The 21,130-nt window shown below is 40.9% G+C and overlaps 2 protein-coding genes across 3 annotated transcripts in view; both read left to right on the plus strand.

The window, feature by feature from the left end:
* POLR2K (RNA polymerase II, I and III subunit K) overlaps positions 1 to 10,209 on the plus strand; it is a 43,651-nt gene extending 33,442 nt beyond the window's left edge. The window contains exons 2-6 of one of the 2 annotated variants that reach the window (XR_010837426.1): positions 3,755 to 5,116; positions 5,789 to 5,857; positions 6,199 to 6,291; positions 6,949 to 7,102; positions 7,940 to 10,209. Coding sequence is in view for 1 of the 2 variants with exons in the window: in XM_067017203.1 (XP_066873304.1) it covers positions 4,894 to 5,116; positions 5,789 to 5,857; positions 6,199 to 6,291; positions 6,949 to 6,971 (408 nt within the window). In the remaining variant the exon portion in view is untranslated. Of the gene's footprint in view, positions 1 to 3,754; positions 5,117 to 5,788; positions 5,858 to 6,198; positions 6,292 to 6,948 lie in introns of both variants that reach the window. The other variant, XM_067017203.1, reaches the window with a different exon arrangement.
* A 3,645-nt stretch (positions 10,210 to 13,854) lies between these two features.
* SPAG1 (sperm associated antigen 1) overlaps positions 13,855 to 21,130 on the plus strand; it is a 99,625-nt gene continuing 92,349 nt past the window's right edge. Inside the window, exons 1-3 of the mRNA XM_067017202.1 lie at positions 13,855 to 13,913; positions 14,323 to 14,464; positions 16,250 to 16,409. Coding sequence (XP_066873303.1) covers positions 14,325 to 14,464; positions 16,250 to 16,409 — 300 coding nt within the window. The 5' untranslated portion in view covers positions 13,855 to 13,913; positions 14,323 to 14,324. The remainder of the gene's footprint in view (positions 13,914 to 14,322; positions 14,465 to 16,249; positions 16,410 to 21,130) is intronic.

Consider the following 21,130-nt stretch of genomic DNA (forward strand, 5'->3'; position numbering starts at 1 on the left):
ACTTGAAAAGGCCTAAATCATTTTGAATTTCCTCCAGCTTTCCGGACAACAGTAATTTTAATATCTTTGTTTTCTCCAGCTAGCCTTGGAACGGAGGAAACTTCCCAAATTGGGGTTTCTGAGATGCAGTGTAAGCTTCAGCGTGGTCATCTGCTCCCCCAGGAGCAGTCGGCGGGTGGGTGGTTAACGGTCTCCGCAAGGCGTCAATAGGGCCTCTCGTCCCTCCGCGGACCCTCCCCAGGCCAGGCTGTCGGAGGGAGGCCCGGCCTGGCCCCAGGAAGCCACCGACGGGCTGAGGCGGGGTGGGCGTCTCCTGGAGCGGAGCAGAGCGAGGGGAAAATGAACGGCGTCGGGTCGCCTCTCTAGTCCCGGCACCTGGGAAGCAGAGCGAGAGCGGGCGTGGGGCCGGAGACGCCCGGAGGCCGGCCAGCCCGCACACACCTGGCTTCCCCCGCTCCCGCCCACCTGGACACCCGGGGCGGCCGCATCCACAGGTTCGACGGGCGGGCGAGGACCGAGGCAGCTGCCGCTGGAGCGCAGGGGAGGAGCCGCGGCCTCGCCTCCAGCGACGCCAGGCTATGGCAACCCCCACGCCAGCTTCGCGTGGGGCCGCCGCGTTTCCCTCTTTCGGTTTGAACGGCCCGCCCTGAGTAACCGCTGAGCGCCGCCCCGCGCCGCCCCTTCCTCTCGCTCCGCGGCGCCCCCGCCGGCGGCCCCGCGACCCGCAGGCCCCTTGCCCAGCCTCCGCCCGAGGAAGTCTGTACTGGCTTTCCCACCCGTCAATGCCCACACCCCTCCGAGGCTCCGTGAGGGCTTCTAATTTGAGAGGCTCTTCCCCTCCCCATTTTAGCTTTGGGAAACACTGTACAGAAAGGTTAATAGGTCCTACAGTGGGATGCTATTAAAAATAATGTAGGAAAACATTCACTTGAAAATGTTTCCGGAGATGAAATCAAGCGTGAAAAGCAGGTTACAAACCGAATGACTCATTTTAGGTTAGAAGTACTGCTATACACAGGATAAGGTCTGAAAGGTTTGACTAACTTGGTTACGCCATCTCTAGACATCATTATGCTTGTTTTTTTAGGCATCTAAAAAGGGATGTTTTATGTGCCAGGATCCATCCTTCTGCTCTTGGCAACTTCTTCCTAATCTTTTTTTCTGGCTTCTTTTCCTCTGCTTACTCCCTAAATGGGCGTCCTGCCCAACATTTTTCTTACGTTACCATTCTGTGCTTACGTAATTCTCATTCAGAGTTAAAAGCATTACTTTAAAGCCAGTAACAGCCACTGCTACCACTCTCCTCCGACAGAACATTTCTCCATCTGGATGCCCCACAGTTATCCTAAATGCCATATATCCAAAATCAAACTCACTAACAATTATCAACCTCTATGTGCCAATTATTGGGCTAGGTACTGGGAATACAAAGATGGAATGGCGCAGTTACTGCCCTGAAGGGCTCACTGGCATAAGTACTATAGTAGAGGAATGGTAGTAACACAAAAGAAAAGGGATCAACTAAATCTACAGCGGAAGAGTGGGCAGAGCTACCTTTATATAGACTGTGATATGAGGTGGATTTTGAAGGAAGGGTAGCATCTTTAAAGACAGATAACAGGTGATTCTAAACTTGAAACAAAATGTACCAGAAGGAAAATTGAAACAGTTGGGCACATTAGAGAAACTACAAATAATTTGTTACAGCTGGAAACTAAGACCGGTTTGAGGAAAGGGCAAAGAATATTCTTTACAAGGGGAAGAAGCCAAGCTGTGGAGAGTTTTGGATGCATCTTAAGAGTCTGAAGTTTATCCTATTCGCGAGCTTTCTCTAGTTGCGGTGAGCGGGAGCTACTTTTCATTGCAGTGCGCAGGTTTCTCATTGCGGTGGCTTCTCTTGCTGCAGAGCACAGGCTCTAGACACGCGGGCTTCAGTAGTTGTGGCACGCAGGCTCAGTAGTTGTGGCTCGTAGGCTCTAGAGCGCAGACTCAGTAGTTGTGGCACATGGGCTTAGCTGCTCCGCAACATGGGGGATCTCCCCGGGGGCTCGAACCCCTGTACCCCACTGACAGGCAGATTCTTAACTGCCATGCCCCCAGGGAAGTCCCAGGCAATGTAGGACATTTTAGAAGGACAACTCTCGTGGCAGAATGGAAGACAGAAGGAAGACAGAAGGAAGAGAGGTGAGGGTGGCTTAGGAAGCTACTGCATTACTCTGGAAGATAATGGGGGTGGAGAAGAACCTACACCTGATTCAGTTGGCAGAATCAACTGCATGCAGCAGGGGGTGAGGAGCAAAGAGTACAGGTTTGAGAGAAAATAAGATGAATTTAGTGCGAGGTTGTTACGTTTGTGGTACCTGTAGGACTTAAGGTAAGGAATTGGTGAACTACACATTCTTCAAGATGGCACCTCCCTGAAGCCTCCCTCACACTTTCGGATAGAATGAGTAGTGTCCTTCCTAGGTCCTCAAACCAGTCTCTATTACAATCAAGCTTCTATTTTGCCACTCCCTGCCCAGCACTTGCAATCCTCCTCTCCTGAATTTTCTCCATATAATTTATCACCTTATAAAATACCGTATTATTTACTTACTTTGTGTAAGGTCTGCTCCCCATTCCACTGTAAACAGGGCAGGGGATTTTGCCTCTGGTTAAATAAAAGCCACATGACCCCAAAACACCATTAAACCCTTTTCTCTTTCTCTAGTAATTTTTCTTTAGATATTTTGTTACAACTGAAGAGTAAAAGAATGTATCATAACTCCCTTCTATTCACTCAAAGAAGAATAATTTTACACCCCTCCTCACCCCAAAAATGGCAAAAAGACACCTAGTTACATGTAGCTTGCCCTAGCTTTACTCATATACCGCAAATTTAAGCCACTGAGCTGTATTTTCCTATTCTTTACATATCACAGTCTTTGGCCTTTTCCCTTCCCTTTCTGGATTGGGTGTAATCTCATTACTGACCTCAGAATTCTAAAGCCCACGTTTTCCACAGATCTAACGCTTCTTTTGGAGACCATCCAGGAAAACATAATGAAAGGGTTTTCCATCACCATGATAGTCAAGCTATGCAGGTATACTTAAATGAGTATGATCAAGAAAAAGGAAAACAGATAGGGAAAAAAATAGCAACTTGCATCTCCATAACCATATTATTGCAATATAAGCATTTAAAAACACTAGTATCCAAGTTGGCAAAACAAATGCCCTCATTAAGACAGAGCAATGCGATGATGTCTGGCACATAGCAAATGCTCAAGAAAAGTTAATTGTCACCATTGATAACAGCTTCCACAGACCATGCTCCAAAATGATCCTAAAATTACTGGTTCCTGCTGATAGGAAAGAGAATGTTGCATTGGGAACTAGCCTCGACATGAACTCTTGTTGAAATTCTGGATCTCCTTGCTATAACTTGTCTTTACCCTAACCCTCTGTAGGGTCCCAGGACCTATTTGTATTCCACATGTGTTGATCCATTCTGATCTCCACAAACTGTGTTATGTGCCAGCATCATCTTGATAACCTCAAGCTGCATAGTCAGTACCCAGGTCAGTTTGCAATGATTAAAGTTACACTTTCTGGATCACTCCATAATCTTTCTCTTATCATTACAATGGTTTTACCTAATATTTCTTGAGTGAAGCTAATTTTGACTGTTCTATTGGATTACCTCTTCCCTTTGCTAAGAGGAGGGGTATTTCGTAAGAGAGCTGATGATCAAAATATTTATGTTCTATATTAGCCAATCTGTGGAGAAAGAAGCAGGACAGTCCACTGTGTTTCCTGTAAATTTAAAAATCGGCCGCTAGGAAGACTGAGAAAATCGAGTTAAATCTCTCAGGCTGATCTGTGGAGGTGAAACCAGTTGGAATTCCTTCTGGAAGTGAAAGGTGAGGCTCAAGGTTCCCAAGTTGCTGGATTGAAGACTGAAAAGCAATATAGCCTGCTTAATAAAAACCAAAGTAGGGCTTCCCTGGTGGCGCAGTGGTTGAGAGTCCGCCTGCCGATGCAGGAGACACGGGTTCGTGCCCCGGTCCGCGAGGATCCCACATGCCGCGGAGCGGCTGGGCCCGTGAGCCATGGCCGCTGAGCCTGCGCGTCCGCGTCCGGAGCCTGGGCTCCGCAACGGGAGACACCACGGCTGTGAGGCTCGCATACCGAAAACAAGAAACACCAAAGTAGTGCATGTTGGGGAGAAAGAAACCTGCTTCTCAGATTAACTAAAATAGTTATTAACAACTGGTTATTTTAATAACTTCATTTTCTTCTCCCTCGTGATATAAGTAAAATAGTTGTGAAAGAAGCAAACGAATGCAAATGTTGTGAACCCAACTGTTACTAGTCTCACTAAAATTTTGATCTTTGAAAGAACATGCCTCCACTGGGCAAGCCGTTTTGTTCTTCTGGGGAGGAATGAATACATGGGATGAAAGGAGGTTCAATGGACAGCTATCACTACCTAAATCCCTTAGCTTTAAGTGGGAGTAACTGACGTAGCTGCCTGCAAGCCCACCTGTGCTTTAAAACGAGTAAAAGGAAGGGGTTACAGGGATGACGGGAGCCTAGGAGAGAAAGAGGCGAAAAGCAAAAACGAAATTATGCTAAAGATAGGGGCGGCTGCTCCACTGACCCGGCTCAGGTATCAAACGACTTGAAATGCATAATCTGAAAAGTGCTTTTCTACGTGGAAATCAGCGGTGGAGCCGATTCTGCGTTCCTCGGAGTAACGGTCAGCCTAGGATTCCACAAGCACTTCACTTTGGTTTCTCTTCTAACCCTCTGCCCTCCTGGAAAAGTGTTACTTTCTACCGACTTCATATGTCAGAGAAACAAACCTCCTTCGACTTGAGGAGCTTCTAAAACGCTTTACTTCCTTGAAGAATGAAAACAGGTGAGACCGAAACAAGCACTTTTGTCCAGAGTCTGAAACACAAAAAAAGAACCAGCTTCATCAGCTGTGCTCAATCCGGCTTTATCGGCCACACCTGGGGCGGAAGGGGCGGAGACTCCGCTTGCGTCATAAGCCAGCGCCGGAAGTTGGCTGCCGTACAGCGGCGAGTCGGAATCTGTTCGGAAAAGCGGAGAAGTTTCTACGTGTTACTGGGTAAGGAGTTGGAGGATTGGGGTGGGTGGGTGTTTGGGCCCAAACTGGAAAGACGCTAGGGGCTAAACAGGTCTGGTGTGGTGTTAAGAGTCGGGAGAGACTGGGGATAGAGTCGATGGTGTTAGTCCTTTGCCTCTTTAGCTGTTGGGTTGTTTGCCTGTAGCTGTTGGCTTTTTAGCCGTCGGGAGTTATTTCTTTATTCTTCCCTTATCTTCGGTTCGCATGTTTTCCTCCTGAGGGATACAGTTATTTGGCAATTTCTTGCTAAAGTTTGGAAAAATGGAACTTGTGTTAAATGAAGACGCGAGCTTTGCAGTCAGATCTAAATCTCTGACTAAACAGGTGGATAATCCTGCCCAAATTAACCTCCTTAAACCCCAGTTCCTTCATCTGTAAAATAAGAGTGATACCTCCTAGAATTGTGGTAAAGGTTATAATGAAATATGCATAATTGAAATGACATATGTAAAGTGTTTATTATTGTGTCCGGTTTGGGGGTAAATGCACAGTACGTTGTTTTATTTGTTTCGTTCTTTAGACCCACCTATAGGATTTGAAAAAAGCACAGATTAGGAATTGGGACCTTTTTAGCTTTCTCCGAGAAAAATGAGGCCTGGTTAGATTTGTGAGGAGCCCATTTGAGATATTATATATTTGAGTCTGTGATTTCAGGGACAACAATGGACACCCAGAAGGACGTTCAACCCCCAAAGCAGCAGCCAATGATATATATCTGTGGAGGTAAGAGTAACACAAAAGTAAGAGTATTTCATCTCAGTTTTTAAAAAATTATTGCATTTATCTTTGGCTTAAATGAGTCATTCATCTTTAACGTTAGGAAGCAGAACAACTTCAGCAATCGTAAAAAAATTCTCTTATTAAGATTTCATTTTCTTTCCTAGGAAAAATGCATTGCCCGTCACTCTTCTTTTCTTTCTCCCTTAATATATTGGTAATGGCAACATACCCTTGAGATTGAGTATACTGTATTTTAGTGCTTTGGGTGAAAAGTATGGTTAAGATAATTTGCTCGTCTGTAATATTTCTCTTTTAGGCATTGAATAAACGTGTTTTGTTTCTAGAATGTCACACAGAAAATGAAATAAAATCAAGGGATCCAATCCGTTGCAGAGAATGTGGATACAGAATAATGTACAAGAAAAGGACTAAAAGACGTATCCTTCTAACTAAGCTTTCTGAATGTGAGATAAGAGGAAGTGAAAAATAATACATGGTTTGATAGTCAAAGACTAATTTCTGGTAAAAATGGTAACAACTTGGATTACTTACCAAAAAAACAAAAGGCATGATTAGCATTTTCATGGACCAGTACTCCAGTGTATAGACATAAACTAAATAATCTAAATACTAGTTGATTTTGGCTTTCATAAGTGTATTTTTTCAAGGATTCTGTATATAAGTACTCATTCTTGAGCTTCAGTTAATGGGCAAACTAAATGATACAAGGAGGAATACAAATATTGAGTTTGTATGCTACCTAATGGAATAAGTGAGGCTTACAAATTAGCTCAAAGACTGAGAGTAAATTGTTATGTAATAACTACCAGTGTTTTTTAGATCACTAAATTATCACTTTTAACAGTGCTTTAGTGTTTCTTGGTGCGTTGGTCTTTTGTATCATGGGGGGGGCTAATAATTAAAATAGTTTATTTTTTTAGTTCATTTCTAATTATAGTAAATAGTGAACAACTTCTTTTGTGCATTTTAGATTAAATAACTAGCTTATTGCAAAGAGAAAGGGACTTGGAAGTATTAAATTTTTAATATAATTTTAAAGTACTTTTTTGATCCTTAACTCAGTTTTTGTATAGTGGTGGTTTTTGATGCTCGATGAAACATGAAATCAGAGGAATTTCTTCATTTGGATTTGGATTTGCTATTAATGTCATATAGCTTTTGATTAGTGTACTTTATGAATACAACTATATACACATGATTTCATTGTAAAAACCATATTGTATTTAGGTATCTATTAATAGCTTATATAAAGATATTTTTGTTCAGTTACATGGTTTGTAATTTAATTTAATCGTATATGTAATCTGACGCACAATGAACGTTAAAAGTGCTTCCCCAAACTGCACTTTAATCAAAACCTAGAATCATGTGGGGGCCCTTGTTAAAAATGAAGTTTGCTAGGGCCCTCTAAAGGTCTGATTAAGTTCCTAGGAAACCACTGTTTTACATCACCAATTGTTTGTAAACTCTCCAGCCTCATTTTGTATAGAGTATACCAATGCGCTTACTGTCAGTGTGCGTACCTCATTTTGAGTTATAATTTTCATTTGTTAACTTGGTGTAGGCCTTTCTGTATTTGTATATAACGCTTGACTGTGTTTTAAATCTTCGGCAAGGGAAAAGAAACTTTAAAGTTTCTTTAAAGTTTCTGAAGCAGACTACTAAGGCAGGTGCAGTTTCCCAGGTGTAATCATTCATTAAGGTAAAAAACTCTGCTTTCAGGATATAGAAAAAATAGGAGTTGGTTTACACTGAATTGGATGAATGTTTAAAGGTTTTGCCTTGATCTTAGGGATATGGATGCTCAGATACTCCATCTGTTCCAGGATTCGATTAGATATATTTCAACTTTGTTAATAGCTTTGTGTGTCTCACACATTCAAAGTATTAACTGTGCAACTGTGCCATTTAAAAAAGAAAACAAAACATTGTTTCTGCTACCATTCTCAAATATTAAGTTCTGTAAATTTATTATGTGCTATACAAAGTACTATCATACTCAAGATTTTTTTTTTTTTTTTGCGGTACGTGGGCCTCTCACTGTTGTGTCCTCTCCCGTTGCAGAGCATAGGCTCCGGACGCGCAGGCTCAGCGGCCATGGCTCACGGGCCTAGCCGCTCCGTGGCATGTGGGATCTTCCCGGACTGGGGCACGAACCCATATCCCCTGCATTGGCAGGTGGACTCTCAACCACTGCGCCACCCAGGAAGCCCGAGCTTGTCCTTTTTGTACAAGAGTCCCAATAAATATCTCTTTACGACAGGCTCCTAAACCACAACTCATTGGGTAATGTTGCTCTTAACTATTCTAATTTCATCATAGGTCCTTTGTGTATCAGTAGTTTAATTGAATACTGTTATTTGGTTAACTAGACAGTGGTTTAATGGGAAAAGTATTACCACTGGAACTCAAGACCATCATTTCAGTCAGTTACCTCTTCGTGTCCCCATCATATATAAAATGGAAGTAATTTTACTTCTTGCCTACCTGGACAGTTTTAAGAAAAGTTAAAATAGATATAAAATTGCTTTTAAAAGATCCTTTTGAATAGTGCTCTATAAATACAAAAATCAGTAAATCTGAGCTTGAAGCTAATACATAACTTGTCCCCTATTAAACTGCTTACCAATGACTGTAGACACGCAGGTCCATCAGAAATATCAGTACATGGAAATTGGTTCAAATCCAGCGCTGCTACTCAATTACTGGCCAGTTTATTTCTTTTGACTTCAGCTTGTCAAAGTCAAGGAATTAATGATAGTTCAGTGCTTTTAGACTCTGAAGCTATCTTCAGAGGTTGAAGTTAATGACATTCAAAACTAGTAGATGAAATCATAAATGACCAATTTTAAGAAGATTAAAATATCACATAAAGTGAGAAAGTATAAACTGAGAACACGTAAAAACAAGTTGCCTCCTTACATGTACAAATACATGCACATCCATCCACCCTCCACCCTCTGCCCAGACTTAAAAGATTACTGGGTCTGTTCTGTGGGAACGGACAATATAGGGATGGGATTGGGGGAAGCCAGTTAGGGGCCACCTGTAAAAGTTCAGGCCAAGAGTAACGGTGGCTGGGCCAGGGTAGGCGTAGAGGGAGTGAGAAGTAGCTGGTTGTGAGATATATTTTGAAGTTGAATTGGACTTACTTGTGAATTGGTTAGTACTTAGCACAATAAACCGTATGGACTTTGGCAAAAGGCTTTCAGTCCGTATTCCCAGAGTGTCCCTTGGTCAGTGACTACCAAGATTCACTTTCCTTATTTGTAAAATGGGCATGAAATAATAGCACCTATGTCAAAGGTTTGCTGCAAGATAAAATTAAATACTCCATAAAAACTCTTAATCTAATAAGTGTTAACTGTTAACACCATTACGGAAAGTATTAGCATTTTCTGCCCAGGTGCTTGTATCAGCCTTAGGATTAGTCTCAGTTACTGGTCTTGCTGTTTTCCATACTCTTTAGCTTGCTCATTGTAGAGTCCTAACCACTGGACCACCAGGGAATTCCCAGCTTGCTCATTGTAAAATATTGCACAGCACTGTCTTGCTGAAAATTCTTAGTAGCTTCCCATTTTGATAAAACTAAAACTATTGGGAATAGTATATTTGGGAATAGTATAGACTCCTTTCCTGCCTCTGTCACCACTTCAACCCACCTCTCAATCTTGGTTTTAAGGAGATGTTTGCAGTTCCTTAAGCAGATAACGGACCTTTTTGCCTGTGCTCCTGCTTTTCTCTCTGCCTGAAATAACCTGTCTTGTGTTCTTCACCAGTGTCAGAATGTCATCTAGTTTTCTGTATTATTGTGGATAAGTCCAAAACTATTCTTCTTCCTAATGCTTTGTATGTGACCTGTTTTCACTGTAGAAACTTAGAATTTTCTTTGCTAGTGTCCTGAAGTTTCGCAGTTTGTGCCTTGGTATGGGTCTGTTTTCCTTCCCTGTTTTGGTCACTTGGTGGGTGCTTTCAGTCTGGAAACTCAAGCTCTTCAATTCTGGAAAATTTTCTTGAATTGATAACTTCCTACCCTCATTATTCTCTTCTCTCTAGATCTTTTAAATCTAATATTAGACCTAACTTTTTCATCTTTTTCAATTTCCTTTTTTTTCTTTATCTGCTCTGTGAAAGAGTTCTTCAGCTTTACTCTCTAATCCATCTATTAATTATTGGACGCAATGTCTTTATGAAGATGATAGTGGTAATTTTCATTTGCTTGCATAGTCCATTTCCTTTGAGTTAGTTTTTATCCTGATTGTTTATTCAGCATAATTGTATATGTACATAATTATAACCAGAAAAAGAACAAAGTGTGCGTGAAAAGAAAATTACAGGGCACGTGGAATTGCAACTCTTATTTCTCGGCTAACGTTCTTCTGTCCGGGTGAAGCTGGGTTTGCAAGGCCAATCAGCCGGATGGCAAACCGGAGACTAGCCAGTCATCACGCAGAGGCCCTAATCCCCGCCCCCGGCGGTCCGCCGCAAGCCCTTGGGTGCCGGAGTAGGGGGAGTGGGGCGGGGCGACACGCCCCTCCCTGGGAACGAGCCGCGCGGCTGGTGAAGTGTGTGGCTGCGGCCTCCGCAAGGCTTGGGGTCTGAACCAGGTGAGTATATGCCGGCCAAGAGTAAACTACGTCTCTCTCCATCGCAAGCTGGGGTGAAAGACGAACCCGGACGAGCAAATGCACCGTCGGACTGCAGTTGGAGGGATGAACAACCTTGTCGGCCGGGGAAACAACCTGGGGGCCTTCTGTTTCTGGGGGCTGACGGTGGCGGATGTTGGGGCAGAGCGGCAACGCGGAGGTGGTGGTGCGGCGCGGGGGGGTTCCCGGACTCTGGCGGCGGCCACCGGTCCTTGTGAACAAAGCAGGGGAATGGGGAGCAGTTGCGTAGAGTCCTAAAGTGCCCCTTGACCGTTGCGGGTTGGCTGTAGAGCTCCCGTATCTCAGGCAGTCCGTGACCCGCGCTGTACATAGAAACCGTTGCTACGGCTGGAGGATGCCGTTTCCTTTCGGTCTCCGGCAGCAGGTGGCGCCCAGCCCTGTGGATACTGGAAAGAACGTGCCTAGGTGGAAGAAAACCATTTTTCGTGTTACTAGCCCATTGCAGTTTGTGCTGGAGGTATTACTGATAAACATTAGGAAATATGGGAAATGGATGTGGATTAGGATGGTGGAGAAGAAATTAACGCCAATTAGGACCAAAGTTTTTTCTAATCAGAGACAAAGAAATTGCAAAGAGATGTGGAAGAGTTCTAAATAGAGCAAACAAAGTATTGTATGACTTGTTTTTCGGAGTTTGAGAGTTAACGTTTAGTGGTCTTGAGAATGTCTCTCCTACCCACCCCCACCCCTACCCCCCCAAGTGGTAGTGTTCAAAAAGGATTCTCAGAAACGTTGAAACAGTGTAACAGTGTTGAGAATAAAATTCGCTTGGTTAGGTAAGAGGTGTCTATCATTTCAAATGTTTTTCACCATATTTTATTCAAATCATAAAATGTCAGGGGTTTCAAGATTCCTTTAATTCGAGCGAATCTATTTTAATCCCATTAGATGCTTAAGTCACTCCCATCAAAGATCCTCCAGCTCTTTGGAAAAATTCTCCTAAAGACAACTCATTCTATTCTGGGCAGCATCAATAATTTTAAAGTTCTTCACTGGCTTTCATGTGACTTCCACCCCTAAGGCTATCCTTGTGATGGGAGACATTCATCATACTGGGCCCCGCTAGCATGGTGTGAAAGCCATATATCCTCACTTCTCAGCTGGATCTCATTCAAAAGCTGGCAAACTGTCATCTATACTCTATACCCAAGCCAAAGCCAGCAGGAATACAGAGAAACTGACAGAGAATCCTCTTTTTCTGCAGAGATCTGATATATGACCAGACTCCCAGAGGGCAGGCATGCTGAAGGGAATACTGCTAATGAATTAGACCCATTGCTACTTGTTTTAAAATTTATCACCCAGTGTGTTTTAGTGCAGTGTTTTTTTAATACTTTGACAATAACTTATAATATATTTTTCTTTGCAACATTTATGTACACAACATTCGTGTGTGCATTTATATACACATATAGTTTTTTTATATAGACATGAAAGAAAATTTTCTATAAAACAGTATTTAATGGTATGTGTCAGGTAGTCTGATTTTATTGCTGTTCTATCTCATTATGAAACAATGCTGATTGGGCTTCCCTGCTGGCACAGTGGTTGAGAGTCCGCCTGCCGATGCAGGAGCCGCGGGTTTGTGCCCCGTTCCGGGAAGATCCCACATGCCGTGGAGCGGCTGGGCCTGTGAGCCTTGGCCGCTGAGCCTGTGCGTCCGGAGCCTGTGCTCCACAATGGGAGAGGTCACAACAGTGAGAGTCCCACGTACCGGGGGGGAAAAAAAAAAATTAACAATGCTGATTGCAGCTCACTAAATTGATTTCTTGGGCTGCCACCTGCAATTTGAAAAGCACAATTAAATATGATGGATAAGTATGTGAGCTCTGTAGTGGCCTACTGAGATTTAACTCTTCAGTTCACTACTTAAGAGTTATGTGACCTTGAGCAGTTTATATACTTGAAACGCCACCTTTCTCATCTGTAAAATGGGATTAATTATTAATATCTTTCATGAAAGTGGTTTTGAAGATTGAAATAGTTCATGGCATATAGAAATTTAGCTCCATAAATGTTAACTGTTATTACTGCTCTCTACTTAAAATAAAACCTACTTGATATAGTAGTTGAAGGATTAAATGAAGTAATAATATAAGTAAAGTACGTTAAGAACTACTTATTTGTTGCTGTTATTGTCACCATCATTAGCAGCATATCAATAGAGTGAAACTGTCCAGGACCGTCTTGTTCCCAATTCAGTTGAATTTAGCAGGTATTTTTTAAGGGGTATAAGACAGTATTTACTATGTTAGACCTGAAACTCTTGAGATGAATGAAGTAAGATCTCTCATGATCTAGAAGGGAAGACAAAGAAACAATTTGGATATGTGCTATGTGATACGAGAGAGGTATGTACAGAGTGCCTTTAGAACACAGCTTTGGCAGCTGTTCATTATGGGAGTGGGCAACTGAGAATGTAAGGAGGCAAGGAATGGGGAAGAGGGTGATATTAAGGAGAGTTACAGAAAAGATGTTATTTATGTTTGTGCTGAATCACGAAAGGATGGTTGGGATATTAACAAACAGCTAAAGTAGAAGATACCAAAATCAACATTAAAAGATATCTTACAAAGCTGTTTGAGCACTAAAGAGGATCAGAATATTCCACCCCCAAGTAGACCACTTTGACATGAAGATTATTTTGAGCTGAAGGCAATTAGGAAACAGCAGACACAGGAAGAACTCTTGGCCTTCCCCTTTTCTGCCTAAAAGCAGGGCATAAATTTCCCTTTATGAAGGTGTTCCTTCCTCTCCTTTCTCATACCAAGATGAAGAGAACAACCCTTATCACAGTAGATGGACAATCAGCACAGAGGTGAGTCTGCATAAACAAACCTTATTAAAATAACCCTTTTCTTCCATTAGTTTGTTCCATAGGTTTACCTTCTAGAAGCCAAAACCCCTTTTCCTTTGTCTAATCATTTCTACACAATTTATCACCCTTTGTTAAAATGGTATATAGTTCCCCAGGCCTAACAGTTTCTTTGAGTTTTCACTTTTCTGTGACGCCCCAGGAGTATACAAAATGAACCTTTTCTCCCGTTAATATCGTTTGTCAGTTTAATTTACAGGCCTCAGCTACTGAACCCAAATGGACACAAGAAAAAAATTTTTTCCTCTACAGCACCAAAACCTGCTTTGTTGTTGTATTTCAATTTTGCTTAAGTGAAGATTAAGTAAAATAATCCATCTGTGTTATATAGTAATTTATTTATTTTTATCTATTTATTTAGTTATGTTTGGCTGCGTTGGCTCTTCGTTGCTGTGCACGGGCTTTCTCTAGTGGCAGCGAGCGAGAGCTACTCTTCGTTGCGGTGCACAGGCTTCTCATCACAGTGGCTTCTCTTTGTTGCAGAGCACAGGCTCAGGTGCACGGGCTTCAGTAGTTGTAGCATGCAGACTCAGTAGTTGTGGCTCATGGGCTCTAGAGCGGAAGCTCAGCAGTTGTGGCTCATGGGCTTAGTTGGTCTGTGGCATGTGGGGTCTTACTGGACCAGGGTTCGAACCCATGTCCCCTGCATTGGCAGGTGGATTCTTAACCAGCACGCCACCAGGGAAGTCGGTATATAGTAATTTAGCCCCATGAATGTTAACTGTTCTCATCAGGGAGAGAGAATTTTACAATGAGTAGCTTCCTCCTTAGAAGAAATACTCCATCTCCTTTTCTATAGAAATGAAAAATAAATATTACAGAAGTACCTAGATGGTAATTACTATCCAAATTGAGTATTAATGTATATATTAGATTCATAACTATTTTCCTACACTGTATTTCAGCCATGACTGCCAAAGATTATCCATCATTGTGGGGCTTTGGAACAACAAAAACATTTAAAATACCTGTTGAACATTTGGATTTCAAGTATATTGAAAAATGTTCAGACGTTAAACACTTGGAAAAAATTCTTTGTGTGCTCAGGTAAGCATTTAAAAATCATATCATGTTTCAGTTTGCCAATTTTAATTATATTGTTGACTTCTAAAATTCAAAGCTACATTAGAAACTTTGGAGCAGATTTTCCAATATTGAAATTGTTGTTTCTGTCCATGTTAGCTTCCAAAATAGTGGTTTTGATCCTGTGGTTAGTTTGGTGGGTTCTGGCTAGATCTACTTCCAGCACAAGACTTAGGCTAATTAGTATCCAAGAGGGCATTCTTGATTCCTGGCACATTTTAGGAACTGGCAAAGCAGTTGTTAGGAGGCACCTTCTTACACTGATAAAGTGCTTTGGCACTCTCCCACTTCACACTATCTGCCAGCAAAGGTGGGTGACTCACTGGGAGCCGTCACATGGGGGTGGGGGGGTGGGGGAGGAAGTAGGACCAGAAGTCAGGGAATCAAGGCCTTTTCTGGGTAAGAGCCCTGTGTCTGTGATTGTCAAACTTTAATATTTGCCAAACGTGGTTGGAAAATGCAAATGTGAGGGCCCCACTCCTAGAGATTCTGCTTCAGGAAATCAGAAGTGGAGCCCAGGAACATGTGTTTTTAACAAGCACACTGGCTGATCAACATGCTGGTGGTCAAGGGAACTCTACAAGAAACATTGCCCTGTGGCCTACCAACCTGTGCCACCTGTTTGGGGTTTCTTGAGGGTTTTTCATTTGGAGGGTAGCCTCATTACTGCAGAAGCACTTGTGAGCACAAACTGCCCATTTCCGGGACATCAATAGGATTCCTTTTGCTCAGCAGTGGTTCTCTCTTTTCTTTCCTCTGATGCCCTTCCTTACTGCTGTGTCCTTTCCTTTTTCTTTCTCTCTTTTTTTTTTTTTCCTTTTTCTTTCTCATCACCTTTAGCTTCCTGTCCTTCCTAAGCATCCCCCCTGCTTGTCCCCAGCCAGTGTTGATGTAATAGCCTCATCAAATCATTGTTTTCCCTCTTGTTTTTCTCAGCATATAAGAACGTTTTCATTTTTATTTGATTAAAGACTAAAAGAAAATGCGAAGTTTATGGGATGAGAGTTTGAAAGACATTTTATGAATAGCCTAATTAAATTGTATTGTATTGACTTGGGATTATTTTTTTTAATTTAATTTGAAAATGGGATTTATTTTTATTTTTCTAAAAATTTAGAAGTAAACAGATTCACAAGAAATGGGGAAAAGATTGATTTTCCTTAAAAAAAAAAAAAAGCTAAAACGAACACATGTCTCTGTTTAACTCTCTAAGGAAGGAATTCTTTTCCTTGAGTGGTGAATTTAGAGGTGTGTTGTTCTAATCTGTTCCTCTGCTATTTTCTTCCTATCCCTTTGGGGGAAAAATAAATGAGCTAGAACAGTAACCCCTCATTGGAAAATAAGTCCAAAGTCTCACTCTTTGCCTGTCTCTAATAATGAATTTCCATTTATAAGTTTAAAATTACCTTATGTACAAAATGAACATATGTGTGTTAAAGAGGAGAGAAAGTGTTATCTATTCAACTTTTAAAGTGTGTGATAGAAATTGATGTCTTTGGAGCTCCTTTTTTCCCCCTTCATTGCAGCACTGCATAGATTAGCATGTGAAAGTGGAGGTTGCTCTAATTGAGGATGGTGAGGGGAAGGCAGCAAGCAGCTCAGCCTTCATCCTCAGCCTTCATCCTTGTTCGGGGCAGGCCATGAGAGCTCTGTGGAACCCCTGGGCTCCATGGAACTCAGCTTGCAAACCACTGGTCTGTATGATCTCTAAATGAAGTAGTAACTCTAAAATTCTGAATTTTCTAAAAGGTCTGGTGAGGAAGGATATTATCCTGAACTTACTGAATTTTGTGAAAAGCGCCTTTCAGGCTTGGCTCCTGGAAGTAGAGCTTTGAGGAGAGAGAAACCTGCAGCGACAGCAGCCAGTTTCACAGCAGAAGAATGGGAAAAAATTGATGGTGATATAAAGGTATAGAATAAAAAAAAAAAAAAAAAATAAAGGTATAGAATAACATCACTTTTTGTGACATTGTCATGGGTATATATCTACTTTACTTATCTGAAATCCTGGGCTTCCTTTTTTGTCAGTAAAGGGCTTTTAGTGGTAATTACTTAGGTGGTACTGGTTGCTTCTTAACACCCAGGAGAATATTGTGAGTGTGTGTATGTGTTTGTATGTGTGTGTGTGTCTGTGTGTGTGTATGTCTGTGGATTTGTTGGTGGGGGTGGGGAGGGCATGCTCATGTATTTTATTTTTAAAATAAATTTATTTATTTATTTATTTGTTCTTGGCTGAGTTGGATCTTTGTTGCTGCGCATGGGCTTTCTCTAGTTGCAGCGAGCTGGGGCTTCTCTTTGTTGCGATGTGCGAGCTTCTCATTGCATTGTCTTCTCTTGTTGCGGTGCGGGGACTCTAGGCGTGCCGACTTCGGTAGTTGTGGCACATGGGCTCAGTAGTTGTGGCTCGTGGGCTCTAGAGCGCAGGCTCAGTAGTTGTGGTGCACGGGCTTAGTTGCTCCGCAGCATGTGGGATCTTCCCGGACCAGGGCTCGAACCCGTGTCCCCTGCATTGGCAGGCGGATCCTTAACCACTGTGCCACCAGGGAAGCCCTGCACATGTATTTTTTATTTATTTTACTTTTTTTTGTGGTACGCGGGCCTCTCACTATTGTGGCCTCTCCCGTTGCGGAGCACAGGCTCCGGACGCACAGGCTCAGCGGCCATGGCTCACGAGCCCAGCTGCTCTGCGGCACGTGGCATCTTCCCGGACCGGGGCACGAACCTGTGTCCCCTGCATTGGCAGGCGGATTCTCAACCACTGCGCCACCAGGGAAGCCCTGCACATGTATTTTAAATGACTGAATAATATTCCCATCCTATGAAAGGAACATAATTCAGTCAGCATCTATAAGTGTTATGTTTGTTCATAATTTTTTTGTACCATCCTGGTTGTTTCCTAGGGATAAATTATTAGAATTCAAATTACTTGATCAAAGGATCTAAATATTTTTAAGGCTGTTGAAACACATTTCTATGTTCTCAGGAAGTTGTACTTTTGTACTCTCCCACCAGCAGTGTGTAAGAATGCTTACTTCAGGTACTCTTCACTGGAAACTGTAATCATTTTTTACATTTTAAAGTCAATTAAACAGTTAAAAAATGATAGTACATAGTGTATTGTTTGTTTACTAATAACGTTAAATTTTTAAAAATCTTTCACTTGAATTTCTTCTTTTGTTAATGACCTGTTTGTGTCTTTACTGATTTCTTTTAATCAGCTTTATTGTTATTATTTACATTCAATAAAAATTAGCTATTTTATAAAACAAACAAATGTATTCAACAAAGCAGAAACAGACTCACAGACATAGAGAACAAAATAGTGGTTACCAGTGGGGAGAGGGAGGAAGGAGGGGCAGGATAGGGGTAAGGGATTAAGAGATACAAACTACTGTGTATAAAATAAATAAGCAACAAGGGTGTACAGCACAGGGAAACAGAGCCATTATTTTGTAATAACTTTAAATGGAGTATAATCTATAAAAATATTTAATCACGGGGCTTCCCTGGCGGCGCAGTGGTTGAGAGTCCGCCTGCCGATGCAGGGGACATGGGTTCGTGCCCCGGTCCGGGAAGATCCCACATGCCACGGAGCGGCTGGGCCTGTGAACCATGGCCGCTGAGCCTGCACGTCCAGAGCCTGTGCTTCACAGCGGGAGAGGCCACAACAGTGAGAGGCCCGTGTACCACAAAAAAAAAAAAAAAAAAATTACTATGTTGTATACCTGAAACTAACATAATATTGTATATTAACTATACTTCAATTTTTTAAAAATTAGCGATTTTATGGTAATTTCATTGAGTTTTGACAAATTGCATTTGCTGTGGAGTATTTCCATTATCCCTAAAAGTTTTGTTTTGCCCCTTTGCAGTCAGTGATGACCCCACACCCTGGCTCCTGGCAACCGCTGAACTGCTTTCTATCATTATAGATTTGCCTTTTCTAGACTTTCATATAAATATAATTATATAGTATATCTTCTTTCATGTCTGGCTTCTTTCACTTAGCATGATGCTTTTGAGATTCATCTATGTTGTTGCATGTGTCCACAGTTCATTCCTTTTAATTGCTGAGTAGTAGTGAATTGTATGTATATCTCACAGTTTAACCATTTACCCATTGATGAACAGATGCCAAAATGTTTTCCAAAGTGGCAATCAATCCTGCCAATAATGGATAAAAGTTCCAGTTGCTCTATATTGTGGTCCATACTTAGTATTGTCAGTTTTGTTAATTTTAGCTATTCTATTAGGTATATAGTGGTATCTCATTGTGGTTTTCATTTGCGTTTCTCTAATAACTAATGATGTTGAATGTCTTTTCATGTACTTATTTGTCATCCATATATCTTCTTTTGTAGAGTGTCTTTAAATCCTTTGCCCATTAAAAAAAAATTAGATTTTTTGTGTTCTTATTGAGTTGTAAAATACATGTCTTTCATGTATTTTACACACAAAGATACATCTTTGCAAATATTTTCTGATATTGTGTGGCTTGCCTTTTCATTTTTTTAACAGTATCTTTGAAAGAGCAAAAGTTTTTACTTTTGATGAAACAGATTTTTCTTTTTATAGTTTGTGCTTTTGTGTCCTATTAAGAAACCTTTGTCTAATTCAAGATCCCTAAATTTTCTCCTATGATTCTTCTAGAAAGTTTATAGTTTTAGCTCTTAAATATACATCTAAGATCTGTTTCAGTTTTTAGACACACACAAATATATACATACACACACATACATATATTTGTACATACTAATATGGATATCCAAAAGTTCGTGTCATTTAATGAAAGATTATCCTTTCCTCATTGAAATTCTTGGTACCATTGTCAAAAATCAACTGACCATGTATGTGTAAGTCTATTTCTCTATTCTGTTCATCAATCTAAATGTCTGTCTTTACACCAGTACTCCATTGTCTTGATTACAGTAAGTCTATTTTTTAATTTTAATTTTATCAATATATTGCAGTATAGTTGATTTACAGTGCTGTGTTAGTTTCAGGTGTACAGCAAAGTGATTCAGTTATACATTTTTATATACATCTATTCCTTTTCGGATTCTTTTCCCATATATGCACTAAGTCTTGAAATCAGATAGTGCAAGTCCTCCAACTCTGTTCTTAATTTTCAGAGTTGTTTTGGGTGTTCCAGGTCCTTTGCTTGCCAATTTCTACAAAATAGCTTGCTTGTATTTGAGTTGGGATTGTGTTGAATTTGTGGATCAATTTTGGAAGAATTTATATCTTAACAATATTGAGATTTCTGATCCATAAACATGTATTTTTTCTGTTCATATAGGTCTTTAATGAAGCAGTGTCTCAGTTTTCAGTGTATACTTCTTGCTTATTTTTAATGAAATTTATTTTAAAGTATCTAATGTATTTTATGCTACTGTAAAAGTTAATGTTTTTTAATTTAAAATTTTTTGCTCATTCTAAGTCACTTCAGTTATGAAATTATATTGGTTTATATAAAATTTATCATCTTAACCATTTTTAAGTGTACAGTTCATTAGTGTTACGTATATTCTTATTGTTGTGCAAACAATCTCAAAAACTTTTTCATCTTCCAAAACTGAAGTTCTCTACCCATTAAATAACAACTCTCCAATCCCACCCCCACCACCAGCCCCTGGCAACCACCATTCTACTTTCTTTTTAATTTATTTTTTGATCTGTTTACATTTTTTTATTTTTATTTTTTTATTGAAGTAGAGTTGATTTACAATGTTCTGTCAGTTTGAGGTGTACAGCACAGTGATTCAGTAATACATACATATATATCTATTTTTTTCAGATTCTTTTCCCTTATAGGTTATTACAAAATATTGAGTATAGTTCCCTGTGCTACACAGTAGGTCCTTGTTGATTATCTATTTTATATGTAGTAGTGTATATATATTAATCCCAAACTCCTAATTTATCCCTCCCCCCCACCTCACCTTTCCCTTTTGGTAACCATAAGTTTGTTTTCTATGTCTGTGGGCCTATTTCTGTTTTGTTTATAAGTTCACTTGTATCATTTTTTTGGATTCCATGTATAAACAGTATCATATGATGTTTGTCTTTCTCTGTCTAGTTTTTCACTTAGTATGATCATCTCTAGTCCATCCATGTTGCTGCAAATGGCATCATTTTATTCTTTTTTGTGGCTGAGTAATATTCCACTGAATAAATATACCACATCTTCCTTATCCATTCACCTGTTGATAGACATTTAGGTTGTCTGCATGTCTTGGCTATTGTAAACAGTGCTGCAATGAACATTGGGGTGCATATATCTTTTCCAATTATGATTTTATCCAGATGTATGCTCAGGAGTGGGATTGCAGTATCATATGGTAACTCTAGTTTTATAAGGAACCTCTATACTGTTCTCCATAGTTGCTGCACCAATTTACATTCCCACCAACAGTGTAGGAGAGTTCCTTTTTCTCCACACCCTCTCCAACATTTATTACTTGTAGACTTTTTTTTTTTTTTTTTTTTTTTTTTTTCCGGTATGCGGGCCTCTCACTGTTGTGGCCTCTCCCGTTGCGGAGCACAGGCTCCGGACGCACAGGCCTAGTGGCCATGGCTCACGGGCTTAGTTGCTCCGCGGCATGTGGGATCTTCCCGGACCAGGGCACG

This window comes from Kogia breviceps, chromosome 17 (assembly GCF_026419965.1).
Source record: "Kogia breviceps isolate mKogBre1 chromosome 17, mKogBre1 haplotype 1, whole genome shotgun sequence".
Classification (NCBI taxonomy): Eukaryota; Metazoa; Chordata; class Mammalia; order Artiodactyla; family Physeteridae; genus Kogia; species Kogia breviceps.